This window comes from Meriones unguiculatus, chromosome 2, assembly GCF_030254825.1.
Source record: "Meriones unguiculatus strain TT.TT164.6M chromosome 2, Bangor_MerUng_6.1, whole genome shotgun sequence".
In the NCBI taxonomy this organism is placed as follows: Eukaryota; Metazoa; Chordata; class Mammalia; order Rodentia; family Muridae; genus Meriones; species Meriones unguiculatus.
Window position 1 is genome coordinate 26,705,412 of NC_083350.1, and position 18,324 is coordinate 26,723,735.

At 40.6% G+C, this 18,324-nt stretch overlaps 1 protein-coding gene across 4 annotated transcripts in view; it reads right to left on the minus strand.

Annotated features, from left to right (window-relative positions):
* Positions 1 to 18,324, minus strand: part of Htr4 (5-hydroxytryptamine receptor 4) — a 182,138-nt gene that overhangs the window by 28,623 nt on the left and 135,191 nt on the right. Inside the window, exon 7 of one of the 4 annotated variants that reach the window (XM_060377192.1) lies at positions 8,852 to 12,167. The exons of the other annotated variants lie outside the window; for them this stretch is intronic. Within the exon in view, the coding sequence (XP_060233175.1) occupies positions 12,080 to 12,167 (88 nt within the window). The 3' untranslated portion in view covers positions 8,852 to 12,079. Of the gene's footprint in view, positions 1 to 8,851; positions 12,168 to 18,324 lie in introns of those variants that run through there. 4 annotated transcript variants of the gene reach the window in all.

Here is an 18,324-nt window from a genome sequence, read left to right on the forward strand (position 1 = left end):
GGTGTTAGATTAACCTGTTGCTCTGCATCAGCAGTGTTTGCTTAATGACATTAGCTGCATATATATTTAGGATTGTAATGTCTTCTTGATGGATTGTTCCATTGAAGTAATTTCTTGTTACTTTTGATTTAAAGTCTGTTTTATCAGATATTAGGACAGAAACTCTTGCTTCTTTCCTGGTTCCAACTGGTTGGAATACCTTTGTCCATCTGTTTACTCTCAAGTGAGGTTTTTCTTGAAGGAAGCAGATTGGTGGATCTTGTTTTATAATTCAGTTTGTTACCCTGCGTTTTTTGACTAGGAAGTTGAGACATTGTTGTTTAAAGTTATTATTGAAAGATATGCATTGATTCCTGCTGATTTGTTGATTTATTTTGTGATCTCTTTTTTTCTCAGTTTTCCTTTGCTTGTTCACTGGCCCAACGTTGTTTTTTTGTTTGTTTGTTTTGGTTTTTTGGGTTTGTTTTTGTTTTTCACTGTCAGCTCTTGGTGTTATGCTTAACCCTTTCTTCAGTTTGAAGTGTTAGAGAGGGCCATGTGAATATGGGAAAGAAGGGAATACAGTCTCCTTAACAGCAAAGGGGATACTTGCAATGTCAGGGATGCCAACACTGGCCAGGGCTAATGGCTAGCCGACACTCAAGGCTAGCAGCTAACAAAGCACAGCTCAGAGATGGACAGAGGGCAGCTTCAACCATCCATCACTGAGCGGGAAGCACACAACAGCATATGGCTGTCTCCGGACCCTGTCTGTTCATCTCTGGTGATCACCAAACTGCTGTTCAGGCCCCTGACAGCCACAGACCTCCTGTGCATTGTCAGCCTCTGCACTCAACATGGATTTAGATTTCTCCTGCCTGCTTCCTGGCTTCTTTGATCTTTGTATGTGTCTCTTCCATAACAGCCTGTTTTTCATATCCTTACCTCCAGCCAAAATCCATGCTGGCATGTCAGGCAGTGCCCCTGCACTTACTGTTTCTCTGATGTGTATCTGACACCCAGAGATTTCTCTTTCCTGGCCCCTGATTCTTCAAGGATGCCTATTGGGTCAGGACCAGTCCCAAGACACCTTTTTAAACCCCATCTTCTCCATCTTCCATGCCTTCCCCTCCCACTCTCTTCCTCATCGCTCTCCTTGTTCTCACTTTCCTCTTTCTCATATTCCTCCTCATCATTACTCTCCCTCCTGAACTAGCTTTGAAAAGCTGTTTGCCTTCTTCTACTCGTCTGCTCACCTCCTCTGTCTTTTTCCCCCTTCCCCCTTACTTCAAATATGGGAATAGCCATTCAGCACAGCCCCCCTCACTCCGCTGGACTGCCTTCTCAAGAACAGCTGCCACCTGGGGCTCCAGATAGACATCAAATGCCACCAGTTAACCTTTTATTGTTACATGGCTTGGCAACAGTACAAACTAAACAATGGATCTCGCTGGTCCAAAAACGTCACTTTCAATCTCTCCTGCTCCATCTCTCCTGCTCCATGTTCCCCTCACCCTCCCTGTTCCTGTGAAATCTCTCTCTCTCTCTCTCTCTCTCTCCTGAAGAATGAATGGACTGTTCGTACCATGACATTAGTGAGTGCTCACCCCATTTCTGTAAAAACCTTACTTTCTCTAACCATCATTCCCTTCCAACTGGTGTCTTCTCTTTGGATCCAGCTCATTCTCCTGTGTGGCCCAAAGCAAAGGGGTTCCTGTATCCCAGTAACTGTCCTTTCCAGACTAACCTATTACTCTGAGTGGGAATTATCCCTCCTGCTACTGCATTCTTCACATGCTCAAAGAGGGCTGTTCACCTCACTATGGTGGTGAGCGTCAACTGACATTCTCTCTGGCAGCTGCAGGGATGGCAGTGGGTCATATTTACATCCTATAATTGGGTCACATCCTTACATCCTATAACTGGCTCTTGGTGGAACAAGTAAAAGCAATAAAGAGCTCAGCTAGTGCCCTCTGAATGCTACAGGAACAGCTCTCTTCTTTAGCCCAATTTACCCTCCTGACAACAGAAAAAGGAAGGAGACTGTCTCTTAGTGAAGAATGCTGCTATCGCATCAACCAGTCAGGTCTGGTAGAAGTGTACAATAAAAAACAAAACAAAACCTCTAAACCATAACCAGCCATTGACAGCTCAGTGGAGACTCATGAACTTCTGCACCACGAATGTCTTCAGTAGTTCAGTAGCATCTGGCCATGCCTCCTGTCCCTTCTTGGACCCCTTATTGGGATCCTTTACCTCCTAGCCTCATTCCTTTTCCCAAATCCCCTACCATACTTCTAACCAACTCCTTCCTAACCTGTCTGTCTTACCCTTAGGCTCTCCTCAAGCAGAGGCAACTCTTTGACTTGAACTGGCTATTATCAGCCTTCTTGGCCCCAGATTCGGCACTGCTGTTCAGCAGGGAGTAGCTAGAGGAGAGCATTAAAACCCTCTATCATCAATGGAAAGCTGACATGTTAGGCTAGCCAAGTCCCTGGCCAAGTCCCTGGCCAATATAGACCCACCTAAGATATCAAGATGGATGGACAATCCATGTGGGAACTGGCCCCTTCTTGAAAACGGAAACTGCATGTTCTGCACATGTCAGGAATCTGACCCTTCTCTCGCCCAGAGTAGCCTGACCTCTTAACAACCTTAGCATCCTGTTATCTTAACAACCAAAGGTCCTCTCAAAAAGTTTCTGCTCATGACAGTTCCTTTCACACCAGTTCCTTTCCCCTTAATGCTCTCCAGCACTATCCTACCCAACTTAAGCCATCCTACACAAACACAGACTCTCTTTGGGCAGGATTTCTCTTCCTGCTCTCAGAGACAGCCTGGCAGTTAATTCTTCAATAAAGCTTTGGTCATTGGCTTCAGTATGGCTCCAGGGGTCTCGCTCTCTTGCAAACCTACTGTAACACCTCCCACTTTATAATCAACTCACTCCAGCTCTACAGCACTTGTTCTTAATTATTTTGTTTAAGTACAAGTCTGAAAGTGCTTCACTCAAAGGAAATGTGCCATTGCCTTTGGTCCAAACCAAGTCAAAAACAAGTTCTGAACAGAACACAGTAGTTCTGCTATCAAATACTCTCTGGCTCCTCACTGAATGCTCCAGGTACCTCTGCATGTTCCTGGTGTAGAGCTGGGATCTGGCAGGTTCTGAAGCCAGTTCTGTCCTGAGCAGGAACCATTTAGAAAGCTGTTGGCTACTGTTAATGGACCACTCACTGCAGCATCAACAATGAACCACCATACAAGGCTTGTGTTTGTGTGGCCAGGGCTTTTTCCATCAGGCTTGGCCATCCACAGTTAGCTAGTTACAAATGCAGTCCCAAGGCCAAATGACTGGAATGCAATTATCCTAGCTTCCTGTCTGTAGAGGTCTGCCAACGAGAAATGCTCATGTTTGTCTACCTCATCAAGCTCCCAGGACTCAAAGGGTAACATTGGACGAAAACTAACAATTATCACACATTTTGATGAAGAAGCAGTGCCACGTGAGAAAGGACTCATGACTACAGAATGCAAAAATCCTGCTATGAGCCTGTGTTCTGTCTCTTGAGCCATGGTATCCAGCTCTACTACTCTTAAGTTTCATTTTCCTCTTCCTTGGAGTGATATCAGTGAGACCAGTGGTTAGGCTGGTCTCGTCTGAGGAGATGGTATGTGTAAAAGCTCTGAAAACTATGCTAGTGACATTGATGGTGGTGATAGAAACAGCAAGAAATGATACTTGTTGAATAAATATCATGTCAGGGGACCATAACAGGTATTTTTGTAGGATATGCACAAACTCATTTAATTCAAATTCCTTTTGAAGATGTGATGATGATAATGATGAGGAGGAGGAGGAGGAAGAAAAGGAGGAGGAGAAGAAGGAAGAGGAGGAAAAGAAGATGAAGGTGGAGGAGGTGGAGGAGGAGAAAAATAAGGGATAGCAAGCACATACCTACAATCTTGGCACTTGGAAGACTGAGGCAGGAGGATTGCCAGGATCTTGAGAGCAGCCTGGGTTATATAGCGAGTGCCAGACCATTTAGAGCTACACAGGAAGACCCAACTACATAACAACAAAGGTGACAATAAGGCACCACTTCATAAATGCTTCTTATACAGCAAACTCTAACATCAGCCTTCATGCCTCTTGGTATGTATATTATTATCTACCTGGCACATGAAGAAAACTGGCTATATAACTTAGATAATTTGCACCGGATCACTGTATGAGGCCACATGGACTCAAACACAGGCATTTTACCCTAGGACAGAGTTTACCAAACTCTAATGTCAGTAATGCTTTTCAGTAAGGCTACACTGTATCTAGCAGCCTTTCCCATTTCTTAGTAAATGTGGCTTAATTCTGTCCTTATTGCTCTTTGGTTTTGTATCCTTTTGTAAACATAATAACCATTTTTATCTCAAGGTTAAGCTCAATCAGGTAGATTTAGTTTAGCAACAAATATATAGTTTTATATAGTATATATTATATATATATTCTAGAAATAATTTCAGTTTTATGCATAAGGAGTCTAAAGATCAAGGGCTTGCCATAGGCCATTTAGTAAGTGCTGAAATGAAGATTTTTAGTCCAATTTACCTGCTTTCAGGAAAAGTGTCAACCCATGCAGCATCTGCTAAAATGTGAGATCATGACTAAAAGCAGAATTCTGTTCCAGCCCCAGTCAATTTCCAAACCAAGTTTGCTTTTTATTCCTGGAGTTGGCTTGGAAACAGAACAGAAGGCTGAGTTAGCAGTCCTGATGACAGATACCATGCCTGACACCAGAGTCATATAATAAATATATTTCTGTTGGGTGAAATAATTAATTATATTTCAAAAGTTTGAGACAGAGTCTTAAATAGTAGCTTCTAAGTGGCCTGGAAATCACCATGTATACCAAGCTCACAGAGATCTGCCTGCTTTGCCTCCTGAATGCTGGGATCAAAAGTGTGCACCATTGATTCAGTGTTTGAATGTGAATTAAGGTAATAATAGTTCCCTAATTGAGATCATATGTACTTGGTTGTAAATAATGGGATAGTTTCCATAGAGCTATTTTGAGGAACAGAATATTTTACATCAAACAATATTGTTCCTGAAATGAATCATTCTGTTGACAGGAATGGCACCAGGAATTTGTAGTGTGACTTTGAAATCAATGTCACAGAGCAAAGGCACAGTCATAGGAAAGGTTTTATGATTTCATCACAAATGGATGTTATATAATCTCACATTAAGGCAGAATTTTTTTTAACTTTTGTGGGGTTTGGTTTTATCAATCAAAATTCTTAGGAGTATGTTAAAAATGTGCACCTATTCTGAATTTTAAAGAAAAGGGTGATGTTTTTCCACGAGACCTTCCCAGGGGTCTACTGTAATTTAACTGTAGGCTCTGTGGTAAAATTGTTCTTGTGGAGTTTTTATCTGCCTAGGAAAGGCAGAGGTGGGAGTCGCAGGGTGTAGCAGCAACTTGTTGGGTTTCCAGATGCCCTGATTAGTGTACTGTTTTTGTTAACCCCTCAGGGCACCCACCAAGAGTCTTACAGTCATTCACCAGGTCCCAGCTGGTCTGGCTGGCTAGGTAAGCATATTCATCTAGAGGAAAAATTGACAGTGACTGCAATGATCACTTAGGGACTCCCCTGGGGTGGGTAGACACAGAGTGCATCAATAAAGAGTCCACCCCATTTTACACATAGCTCTACCATCGGGCACCTACGCTGCCACAACAAAGACTGTTATTTTGCATCATTCCTATCTAATCTAATGCTCAGCACATAGTGGGTGTTAAATAAAAGTTGTATATACAAATAAAAACATAGATATCCCTTATCCCTTACATTCGTAATAACAATGTTCCATTTCTGTTATCTCTTGTTCTACTGAAAGAGTCACTTTTACCTGCTTTATACTGTTGCCGTAATGATTGGTTTGTGTTGAGATAGCTAGATAATTAAGACATTCTTTTCAATGCAGTATGTTGGTATGAGTAGCCAGGAAGATCATGGTTGATGTCCTCAGAGAACTAGGTCATATGGACAATGTACGGCCTGGATTAGCTCTCACAGAAGAGGCACTCCATGAAATAAGCTATGGTGTTATGAGAGAAGTAGGAAGAGAAGCTGGTGGGCTGAAACAGAGCAGATAGAAGTCACAGAAGGCCCAGAGAGCTGGGGAAGAATGTGGGGATTGGTCCAGCTTTATTTATTCGAGTCTGAACTGGGCACTATACTGTGGATACAGACAACCTACCAATGAACTATTAGGAACCACTTAGAAGATTTGAGCTAACAGAAAACTGAAACTGTTAGAAGAGGTACTCCTCTCTTTTTGTTGGTTTTGTTGTTATGTATGAATGTGTAGTTTTAAAAAGCAGTTTATTCGGCCTGTGCAGAGATAGGCAGAAAAGAGGCAGGCGGTAGAAGTTGTCTTAGTAAGAAGTGATGGGGAGCAAGCTATGAAACGCAGCTGTGAAACCAGAGAGGCAAGACCAAATAAACAGAAACTAAGAGAATTTGGAGAACAAATATAAGAAGACTGGACAACACAAAGGTCAGAAAGACTTCCTGCCTGGAACATTAGAAAAGCAGTAATTACAATATTGTCATATTTCGAACTTGTTGCTGACTTCTCTGCACTTCAAAAGTAATGTTTTAATTAAACTTACTTTGCTTGCCATTTTCTGTTTTGTTTTGTTTTTTTTTTGTGACTGTATCTTTCCTCTGCAGTTAACACTGACATCATCAAAGCCCACTGACCACAGCTTATCCATAGCTCTATTCGGTGGACGTTAGTGGATGATTAGATTTGTTAGGGTACCACAAGAAATGCAACACCCAGGAGGGCAATAGCTTGCCAGGCTTTACGCAGCTGGTAAATGGCAGAATTCAAGATAAAGTCAGAATCCATGCATTTCCATCATTCATTCTACCACAGTGAAAACACCGGCCTCCATAGCAATACATGAGTAGCAATAACATGCCAGCATATGAGAAAGTAAATAGATTACTCTTTATCAAGAGGGAGGCTGATAGACACAACTGAATTCTAGAAGTTGGACCTTTGAGTTTCACCAGCTTAGTATTGCCAGAGGCTCCATCTTCAGCCAATGGTATATGGTAATATAGTTGACCATTTTAGGGTAACAGTTCCAGGCTACTGACATTAATACACACCTTCTTCTTTTTTTTTTTTAAACCTACCCTCCAGTTGTTTTGGGAGAGGAGGTTCCAAAAATGAAGACTTAGCTCAGCCAACCCGGATCTTTTCACTTGACATTATGAAACTCTCGCTCAAATTCCCTTATGCAAAGACTCAGCAACTGATGACTCAGTTCCCCCAGCACCCTGGCAAATAAATGCCTGAGGGTGATGGGAAGAGATTGGAGAAAGAATGTGGGTGAAGGGGGAGGGCCCGTGTTCTGGCCAAGAATTTGATCATTAAGCACTGGCATATGGATGCCCATTTGGACCCTGTTGACAAGAAGACCATAAACCAATGCTTGTCATGCATTTGGGGGAACTAAGGCTGGAACGGAATGGCATAATAATCACTAACAAAGACTGAACTGAAAGCAAAATTTTTAATTTCAATCAAGTTTTGAGAAATCACATCTAGAAACTGACAGCATTTTGAACATGTTGAATTACACCCTAGCCTGAGTAATTCACCGTGCTCATTCTGTATCCGATATCATGAATCCACCCTTCATTTCATGTCATCTCAAAAAAATGCTGTTATTGGTAAAGTTGTTCAATGTCCTTTAGGCCTTTGTAAGGTCAATAACTTACATAAGTTCAGTCTGATTCATTATTTGCTTTCTACTTCAAGATTAAGTTACTTTTCAATAAATAGGTGTGAAGCAGAAAGAAAGAGAGAAAGAAAGAAAGAAAGAAAGAAAGAAAGAAAGAAAGAAAGAAAGAAAATAAAAGAAGCCTGTGGTAGACCAGAGAAGTAATAGTATTTTTAAATGCTAATCCTTTAGCTACTTGCAAGAAATACGATTAACATCTTGATTTTATTGACACAGAAAGTAAAAGTCCTTTTATCAGAAGGCTGTAGCTTTTGCAGTGGGTGGTGTATCAAATCTGAGAGATACACCGAAGTTTAGGCCTGAAGGAATGGAGGCTAGCATTGTGCACATACAACATACACAATTTAGCCCCTTTGCTGGGTAACTTCCTTGAACAAGCGCTTGTTGTGGGCACTAGAGACACATTTACTAGAAGATCCCAGAAACAGTATCATTAATCATCACACTGAAAATCATATAAAATGTCACAGGAGGAGTATAAATAAAGCATTGGAGATTGGATGGAAAAGGTTTTTAAAAATGCTGTTATGAATGCTGGAAAAATTTGTTAAGTGGAAAGTGACATCTGAGATGTGTCATGTGAGAGGTGGCCAGGGGAATATGCCCAAGGGAAAGGTGGCAGGAGCAGTAGGTTGACTGTAGAACTTCAGGGAGAAATGACATAACCCAGAGCATCTTGTTTGCTTTGTCAGGATTAAGAGGAACAACTATAAGTGAAATCCTAAATGTTAGTGTCAGGAGGGAGTAGTCCTTGCAGGGTTCAGATGGGGTAAAGACAAGGCAGAATTGGATGTTAGGGTCTAATGTCCCAGTAGAGATAAAAGGTAGTGCCAATTGTGGAAGAACAATGTTAGGCAAGATGTATGTAGGGAAATGCTATGTTAAGAAGAACTGATAATGAAGAGAGAAAATTTCCAGTTCCAGTTGACAGTAGCTTTTGGGAGATGCCCTGGCTCTGAAGGTTACAGAGAAGCTACACAATACTGACACACATGGGTTAACTTTGGTGTTTTATTGCATAATCAAAACTCAGTCACTTTCTTTTAGGACTTAAGATTTGCTTTAATGAAAACCTTATTTAAACATGTACATATAGAGTCAGATAAACATGTGGAAATATGTCAATATTTCATCAATAAATATAATTCATCAATAAAAAAAAAAAACCTGTGCAGGTCCCTGTGTTTTCTAAGAACATATTTCTGGATACTGCATCCAAAAGAATCTATTGTAAAGCCAAGAATGCTTTCCATGGAAACAAGGTAATAATCAGGGCTCTTCATACCTTAAAAAGTATTAGCTTCAATAAGCCACATATGAAACCAACAAGCTCATGAAACCAAAGACAACACCATCACTAGAACCCGCCACACTCTAAAATAGCAAGATTTAAGCTTCACGTTCTCAGCCACAGGCACACATGTACTTACTGTGTTGGTTACACTAGAGGCCTCAGCGCACTCTAACCTACACAAGTAGTCCCGCTTGTGACTAAACTTGGAAAAAATGTAAACAAAATTAAAGTATTAGATAAAATGCCATTATGCTGCGGTCAACAGCTGCTTACATAGATTTTCATCAGCTTTGCAAGTGTCAAATTTATCATGGTTCAGTAATTTAGCTACCCATTGTGTAACACTCTTGTCAGCTGGTTATTCGTAAATGGTTCCACATTTAACTTAATACATATATAAATTATAAATATATATGTATATAATTTATAAGTTGGGAATTAATTTTATAGATGGGGACATTTTTTCTCCAGATACATTTTTTATATGAAAAACAGGTATATGAAGTTAGCTCATGAGCCTATGAAGTTACATATAAAATTAGGGTTATTCTTCCCCAAAACTTGCCCACAGTCTCTTTCTCTACTCACACCTTTTAGAACAAGGAAGTCCCTTTAAATGGAGGGTGATATATAAATGTGTGTCCTGGGCAACCTAGAGTGACTGAATGAGCAGGGATCCATTGGAGCATGTTGGTACCCAGAGGGTGCTCTTGGATTTTGATTCCAATAAAGAAAACTCATTCTGAACTGATCTCATTTCTTAGTGAAAAATTCCTCTTGAGAACTCAAGCACATCTGTAATAATTCAAAATACCCAGAATAATAACAAACATATGGGTTGTCATTTTATGGTTTACAGAACGTTTCCATAAATATAATTTATCTCCAAATCAACTGTTTGGGGGTAAGCAGAAGAGATTCTGAGGCCCGGATCATCCAGCTTTCAGTTCCATCCACTCGGTCAGTCAGTCATTGACTTGGTGAGTGAGCCACTTTCTACCACCATGTTTATCGAAGGGGTGGGCATGTGGCCAGCTGAGAAGGGTTGGTAGCATCTCATCTTTTGCATTAGAGAAGAACCAAGCTCAAAACGCTGCTTGCCTCCAAATAAATGCTGAGTCTAGTGATGGAAGGCGGAGCAAGGACTTACAGATCAAAGTGGGCTGATCCAACTACAGAGTCAGTGTACAAGTTAATGCTTCAGCTCTCTTCACAGTTGACAAAAAGAGGCCTCCAGTGAGAACTGTGCCATTGGATCAGTTTTGACATGAGCCATCTCAATACGTAATATTTCTTATCACAGAGCATATATATATATATATATATATATCAGGATCTACTTCCTTTTGCTAAGGAGTGGCTTGTACTCAAGAAGACTAAGTCTGCAGATAACAGAGAATTCTTTTTGGCATATGAACTGTTTTGGCAGTCTTTTCTTCCTCATTCCAAAGTCTCTTTCCTGCCAACTTCAATTCCAGGACGAAAGTCGACACTGACAGGAATATAACACGCGGCACGCCGTGAGCAGCTCAAGAGAAGGGCGCAGTACACAGTCCCGAGATGGCATCGAATCACAGCCAAGAGGAAAGCTGAAACATCGCCTGGCTCTGAGAAGCAGCGCTTCCCTCACTGAAACCTTTTCTCTGGAGTAGTTGGGACAAACCATGGACTCTGCTTTGCGTGGAAGATCCCCAGTTAACTGTAAGCTCACAGCTGACCAAATCAGAAGACTAGAAGGCCCAAATCAGGAGGGCAGTTCCTCTGAAACAAAGCCCCAAGGTAGGCAGGCCATGAGATTTCGAGGTAGCAAATGGCTGGCTAGAGCAGCGTCCTACTGTCCTAGAAATGGGAAGAAATTATGAAGACTCCCCTAGTCCAAGCTTCATTTGGCAATGTAGAAAGTGACTTTCAGAGATGGGAAGACATTGTTCATGATCTCACAGCATTTTAGAAGCAGGGCCAAGACTGGCATCTGGATCCTCTGACTTGGAGTCAGATACTGTTTTCTCATTACTAGCATCTCTGGACTCTGCACTTCTCCACCTAAAAGACAGCAAGGGTAACAAGGCCCCAGAGTGTGAACATCCATCAGTTCTGTCCACTGGAAGCAGCAAAGCCATATTTAGAGGTTTTGAGTTGGTACTGTTGACTTCACCACAGGCTCATAGAAAAGATCCCAGAGTCTCCCAGTAGACACCTATAATGCCACCAGCCCTGCCTAAGGCTCTTTAGGTGTTCTATCTTAGCTGACAGAAAAGTAAACATCTCAGATGAGATAGATCTGGTCTTGGCCCTAGGGGAAGCTGCCTTTGGCTTCCCTCCAGGGTTTCTGCAGAGACCATTTTCCACTGACAGATCTCTCTTCTGTGTCTCCAATGGCAAATGAACACAGCCTATCCTGAAGAAAACATAGACAATGAACACAGGAAAAAGAAAGCAGAACTCCATGACTGACACAGGGCTGCCCAAGAGGATACATGCCTACAAAAGGAAAAGAATTTACAACTGCCCAGCACAGAAGGGCAGAGAGAGGTTGGGGGAGAGATTGAACCCAGCTTATGGTAGACGTGACCAAGCAAGAACTGTGATTAAAACAGGCACATGTTTTGATAGGATCTGTATGATGACATTTCAAAGGAGGCACATTTGGAAACTGAAAAGAGAGCACAGTAAACACTTGCAAGACAGACTGGAAACAGGAAGGGTCTAGGTCATGGACTTCACAGAGGCCATCAAGCAAGAGCGGAGACTCCAGGAAGAGGGAATGTTGAGCAATAAAACATGAACAAAGAAACCCTTTTCTCCCCCTGACTCCCTCAAACACCACCTGCTGGGATCCTGGCGGAAAAGTCCAGTGAGCATTGCTGCCTGCTCTTGGAAAGCCTTGGAGAACAGAGTGTCAGGAGCAGCCACACACACACAGCAGCAGCTTAGGACTGCTCTCTTTCCAGGCCACAGCTGTCTTCTAGGTCATTGTCCCAGGGGCCTAAGCATCACTGTGCTGAGCAGCCACAGGAGAAGTTGCTGTGAGGTGGCACCGACTCTCCCACTGGCCACCACCTTCCACTGCATCCCTGGAGGAGGAGGAGATTGGAAAGGCTCAAGCACTGGAATGGAGTCAAGGGCTTGTGCATAAGAACACCCAGTGCAGGCAGGCACCTCCATTCGCCATGCATATGGGTTGCAGCTTAATGTCTAAGCCAAGAGTTCCTGACAATAAACTATTCCTGAACAACTGTAACTATTTAGAAATAGTTCATTGACGTTCAGCCCAAATTTCCCTCCTAAAATTTCTTCCCAACAGGCCTACTGTGCATTCCAGTCCCATTCAAAATCACAACGAGCACTGTCTCGTGAACAAAGTACACGTTCTGGTGATCTCTCTTAAAGTAACGTGCTTGAAAGGAGCTCAGCTCTTCAAACCCAACAAGCATGACACACTGTGTTATGGGCACACTCACAGTGACCTCATTCCCATCACTGCTAGTATGCTTTTGACTAATAATGAGTTTGTTATCAATATATACATACGCTTTCCTTTAATTCCTTTCTCGTTTCATATTGCTCTAGCTAATAATGCTTCAAGTGCTGCGTTGAGGTCGAGGGGGAACAGTGGAAGTCCTCTCTTGTTCCTGACTTTAATAGGATAGATTATTATTATTATTATTATTATTATTATTATTATTTTGCCAGTTAGAATCATGTTGGCTATGTGTTTGTCATACAGATTTTCTTATATTGAGGTATATTTTCTCCAACCCAACCTTCCTTAGGACTTTTTTTTTTCTCAATGCAGTTTATTCAGGAACCTTAAACAATCTTCTGACCCTGGGGAAAGCCAGCCCACAGCTTAAATAGCCTCTGGGTAGCCAACCCAGGCATGCCACGTGGGCAATGCAGATAGGTCCACATACATGGAAGCAAGCCAGATCCTCAGCCTTAGCCAAATGTGGAATTGTTCCTGACAGAGAGCACTCACCATCGGGAAGGTGGAAGGCAGAAACCAGCTCCATCTTTAAGGCATAGCATTCCGCAGCTCTCTACAGTTCCCCCTTTTTGTTTTAGATGCATCAGGCAAGAGTAGAGGTCTGATCTCTGATGTAGCTCATGCCTTAGTTGTACAAAAAGGAATTAATGCTCAACTAAAAGGAAGCTTGATGGTGTTCAATCAGAGGATTGACCTCGTGCAGGAGCAAATTGATACCCTATGGCAAATCGCTCAACTTGGCTGTCAATGAAAATATGCTGGACTTTGAGTCACTAGCATATAACATGAGAATTTTTCCTGTGCTGCAAATCTGTCTAAACAATTGTTGAGCTATATTTTAGGTAATTGGACTGGAGAATTCGATACTACGATGGAACAGCTGAGAGTGGCCATTGTCACGGTAAATTCTACCAGAGTGGACACAGGACTAGCCACAGGATTATCATCATGGATTGCTGCAGCCATGAATCATCTGAAGGAATGGGCGGCATGGGAGCGTTAGCAGGCCTTCTGGTGTTGGTCTCCTTGGTTTGCCTGTGGTGTATATGCAAGATTAGAGTCTCACAACAGTGTAATGCAGCCATGACCATTCAGGCCTTTACAGCCATTGAAGCAGGACAGTCTCCCCAAGCATGGTTGGCTACCATAAAAAGCTAAAATGTTATGCTCAGGATGCGAGGCTAAGCACTGCACTCAGGGTCAGCCGCTTTGGACCCAGAGAAGAGCATGTCTGATTGCATCCTGGTTGATGCCCCAGGTCCCGCCTCTGAGAAAAAGGTATCGGTCGGGTCTGATGCTCTTTGGGTGGATGACCCCTAAATGAACATCTGTACAAAGTCCCAATTTATTTCTAATATCAGAGATCAGACCTCTACTCTTGCCTGATGCGTCTAAAACAAAAAGGACTTTTTATTATGAAGGCAATTTGGATTTTGTCCAGGTTCTTTTCTGAAGCTATTGAGTTGATCGTGTGATTTTTGTCAAGTCCATGTATAGGATTGCATTTATTGATTTTTTTTTGTGTGTGTTGAACTATATCCTGCAATTCCAGGATATAGCCAATTTGATTGTGGTGGATAATCTTTTTGATACATGCTTATATTTAGTTTACAAATATTTTATTGAGAGGTTTTCCATCCATGTTCATCAGGAATATTGGCTTATAGATTTTGGTAATATACTAATAATAGAAAACATTTGCAAGTGTTTCTTTGTTTTTAATTTGAGAAACATTAGTTGTTTTCCTTTATTAAAAGTCTGGTAAAATTCTGCTATGAATTAACCAGAATCTAGGCTCTTTAATGTGAGATCTTGAATTACTGTCTTAATCTCCTTATTTGTTATGGTTCTGTTTAAGTTGTTGATCTTCTTGGTTTAATTTCTATGATGGATAAATATAGACATTTATTTATTTACTTTAAGTTTTCTCACTTAATGAAGGATAGGTTTTTAAAGTATTACCTTATTATATTCTAAATTCTTTGGTATTTATTGTAATGTTTATCCTTAATTCTATTAATTTAGGTCATTTATTTCTTCTTTTGATTCATTGTTAATTTTGTTTATCTTTTCAGAGAACCAACTGATAGATTTGTTAATTCCTTGTGTTGGTCTGTTTCTATTTTATTAATTTCTGTCCTGTTTTTTCAAGTTTTTTTTTCCTATTTACTGGATTTGGGTTTGGTTTATTCTTGTTTTTCCAAATTCATGAATTGCATCAGTAGATAGTTTATTTGTTCTCTTTCTGATTTTATAATGAAGTCATTTGGAGCTGTGCATTGCCCTTATATGGCTGCTTTTCAGTGTCTCAGAAGTTTTTCTGTGTTTTAATTTCATTTTTATTCATTCCCAAGAATTTTTAAATTTCTATATTAATTTTTTCTTTGTCCTATTCACCATTCAGTGGCAATGTTGCTTAATTTCCACAAGTTCATGTAATTTCTGGAGATTTTTTTTCTTGGATTTTAAACTTTATTACATCATGGTCACATAGACAACATAGTATTACTCCAATTTTCTGTATTTTTTAAGATTTGTTTTGTGTCCCAATTATCTGATTTATTTTAGAAAAACATTGAGTAGACTGTATATTCTTTGCTGTTTGGATAGATTATTCTGTAGCTATCTGTTAGAGACATTTGATGTTTGTTGTCATTTAATTCTTAGGTTTTTCTGTTAATTGTTGAAAGGAGAGTATTGAATTCACTTACCATTGTTGTGTTTGGGTTAATTTTTACCTTTACAGTAATATGCTTTTTATAAAATTGAGTGTGTCAGAGTTTGCTGTGTATGTGTGCAAGATTTTAAGTTTACTTTGTTAGTAATTGCCTTAATTAGAATTGGTATCATTGATCTCTTTAGATTAATTTTTGTCAAAGTCCATTTTGCTGGCTAATAGGATAACAATGCCTATTTCTTGCCTGGTCCCATTTGCTAGCAATACTCTTTTTCATCCTTTCACTCTGAGGTGGTGCCTATCCTTGGAGTTGTGATGAGGTTATTTTGGTTAACAGTTGTATTATTACATTATAATATATTATTATATATTTGAATCAAAACAGAATATTTGTCTGACTTAAACTCCATCTTTTGGGCTGGGTAACAATTTTGCCACTTGATAAGGTGCTATAAGAATTTCAGCACTTCAAATGACTTTCAAGACTTACTAGACCATGTTTCAAATGTTTTCTAAGAAGATAGATAATCTGTAGTGCTTGCTACCTAGATAGTTCTGTTTAGTGTTATCTGCCTCTTAGGTTTTCAGCCAAGGAAAAAAGTACTCAGCAGAGCAGAACAAAGTATAAGAGGACACTGTGCTATAAATGCATAAGCCTCAGCATGCTTAAGCATGGCTCATCCTATCAGGCTTACCTCGGTGATATGTTAAAATGTCTCACCAAATAATTATTCTGCTCTGTTAGGTGATGATCAAATCTTTCATGAGTTACTTTTGCTCATTTGTATAATGAATGTGTCATAGAATTCTAGTAAAATCTACTTTAAGCCACACATTTGCAATTTGTAGAGTTCAGCTGTAGTCTTTCTTGAAGAACTGGGGCATTGCTACTGACATCCAAGCTTCCACTGTGTCACCTCTGCTACCAGAGAGCCATCTGAAGATATTGTCAGCCGACTTTTATGCTATGAGATTTTGTAAACTTTGCTCAGGGACAGTTAAAGCTTTTCATTAATTCTGGATAGCAATTTGTCCCATAATGTTCCTTTGTTTTGGTTAAAGTCTACTCTTACTGTAGCATAATAGTCACTATTTCTTCCCTAAATAGTGAGATAAAACTATTTCTGAGATTACTGCATTCTCTGAACATACTTTGGATTCAGGTTCATTCTTGGTTGTATGTTCTCTGTCCTATAATTTTCAAATGCTGTTAACACTTTAGATAACTCAATATATACCCAAACATCATTACATATTACCCTACATCTTCATTTATCTCCCCTGTTGATTTATCTACAAAGATTAAAAAATATGAATAGGAGGAAGCAGAGAAGGAATAAAGGACTACTCGTATGCCATTGGCCAAGTCTTCATAATGACCAATCCTCCAACTCCATGAAAGATACAACCATTTTCTCTCAGCAACAGCAAAGGCAGCAAGGGACTTTAGAATAAGAAAAGGGTGATACAATGATATTATTGGCCTGGAATAGTCTCAATTTATGTTATCATACCAGCACAATTAACACTTACTTCTTCAGTGTGATCTGACTGAGTGGTTTTGCTCAAGATAAAAATTTATGAAAGATTATACTACAACGGAAGAAAGTGTTTGGCACACAAGACAACACTGCATGTGCTTGTCTTTAGCATCCCAGGAACCCACTTTTGCAGCCAGCTCAGGGTCAGAGCAGGAGCAGCAACAGGGTGCAGCAATGAGAACAGCAAGCAGAACACAGGGAGTTCTACGGTGGTGTTCGTCCACCAGTGTATGTACCCAACAGCACAATCTTCGGTGCCTCATTTCCCCCATTCTGAACGTGAGTAGGAGGAAGATAATCCATGAAATCCTTTGCAGTGCTGACATTATAATTCTGTGAGTAGTAGAGATGGTGGGTGACAGACACAGTCCTTTTGATTGGGTGGCGGTTGTGTGGGGGACTGTTCTGCAAAGCTGTGGGTAATTGCTTCTAATTTGGCTTTTAATATCCTATTGTTAGTACCTGATACTTTATATTCCGAAGTGAAGGGAAGAGGCTTTTCTGGAAGCCCAGGGAGGGTAATTGTTGCATTTGTGTCAAAGAATTGAAGATCCTCAGTTTCTGAGCTTCAAATCCACTCTCCAAAGCTGTTAAGTGTATCTAAGTAGAACAGTGTGGGTAGGGTTCAACACGCAGCGAGGCCATACCTGACTGTCCTCAAACACAGACTCGATCAAAAGCTCTGCCAGAGCTATGCAAAATCCCTGACACAATACATCATTAAAAAGAACTTTTTGCCAATAATCTAGTAGGTAAGTTTGAAAATGCAAGGTTTTGCTTTTATAAGCCTGGTGATAATCTTTTATAATTGATGGCAAACTTTTACCTTCCTTCACATTTCATCTTCAGCACAAATCTATAAGGAAGGAATGCACAGAATACATATTTCCATTTAATACGAAGAGGAAAATATGATATACATAGGGCATATAGTGGTTTGACTGAGACGTTCTCCGTAAGCTCATGTGTTTGAAGACTTGGTCTCCAGTTGGTGGCTGTTTGTGAAGGATTTCAAGGTATACTCTTGGAGGAAGTATGTCACTGGGAACATGCTCTGAGATTTCAAAAGACTCATGCAATTTCAAGTTAGTTCTCCCTGTTTCCTTTCTGTGGATCAGGCTGTGAGCTCTCAGTTGCTGCTCCAGTGTCATGCCTGCCTGCCTGTCGGCTCACAATGGTGAGGGACCTTCTCCCACTAGAGGAACAAGCCCCCTTAAAACCTTTCTCTCTGTGAGATGCCTTCGTTGTGGTGTTTTATCACAGAAAAAGAAAAAAATTGTTACTATGGAAGTTAGTACAAGGGAGTGGGCTATTCCTGTGACGTATCTGATTTGGGGAGATTATGGAAAGACTTTGGGACTTTGGACTAGAAAAGTGGTTGAATGCCATAATCAGGTTTTAATGGGCCCTCCTACTAGAAACCTGGAAGACAGTCCTAAGAGCTACATGGATTGTAGAAATCTGGAAAAAGAGGTTTCAGAGGGAAGCAAGGACTTTAACAGTAGCAAGGGTAGAGACCATTATTA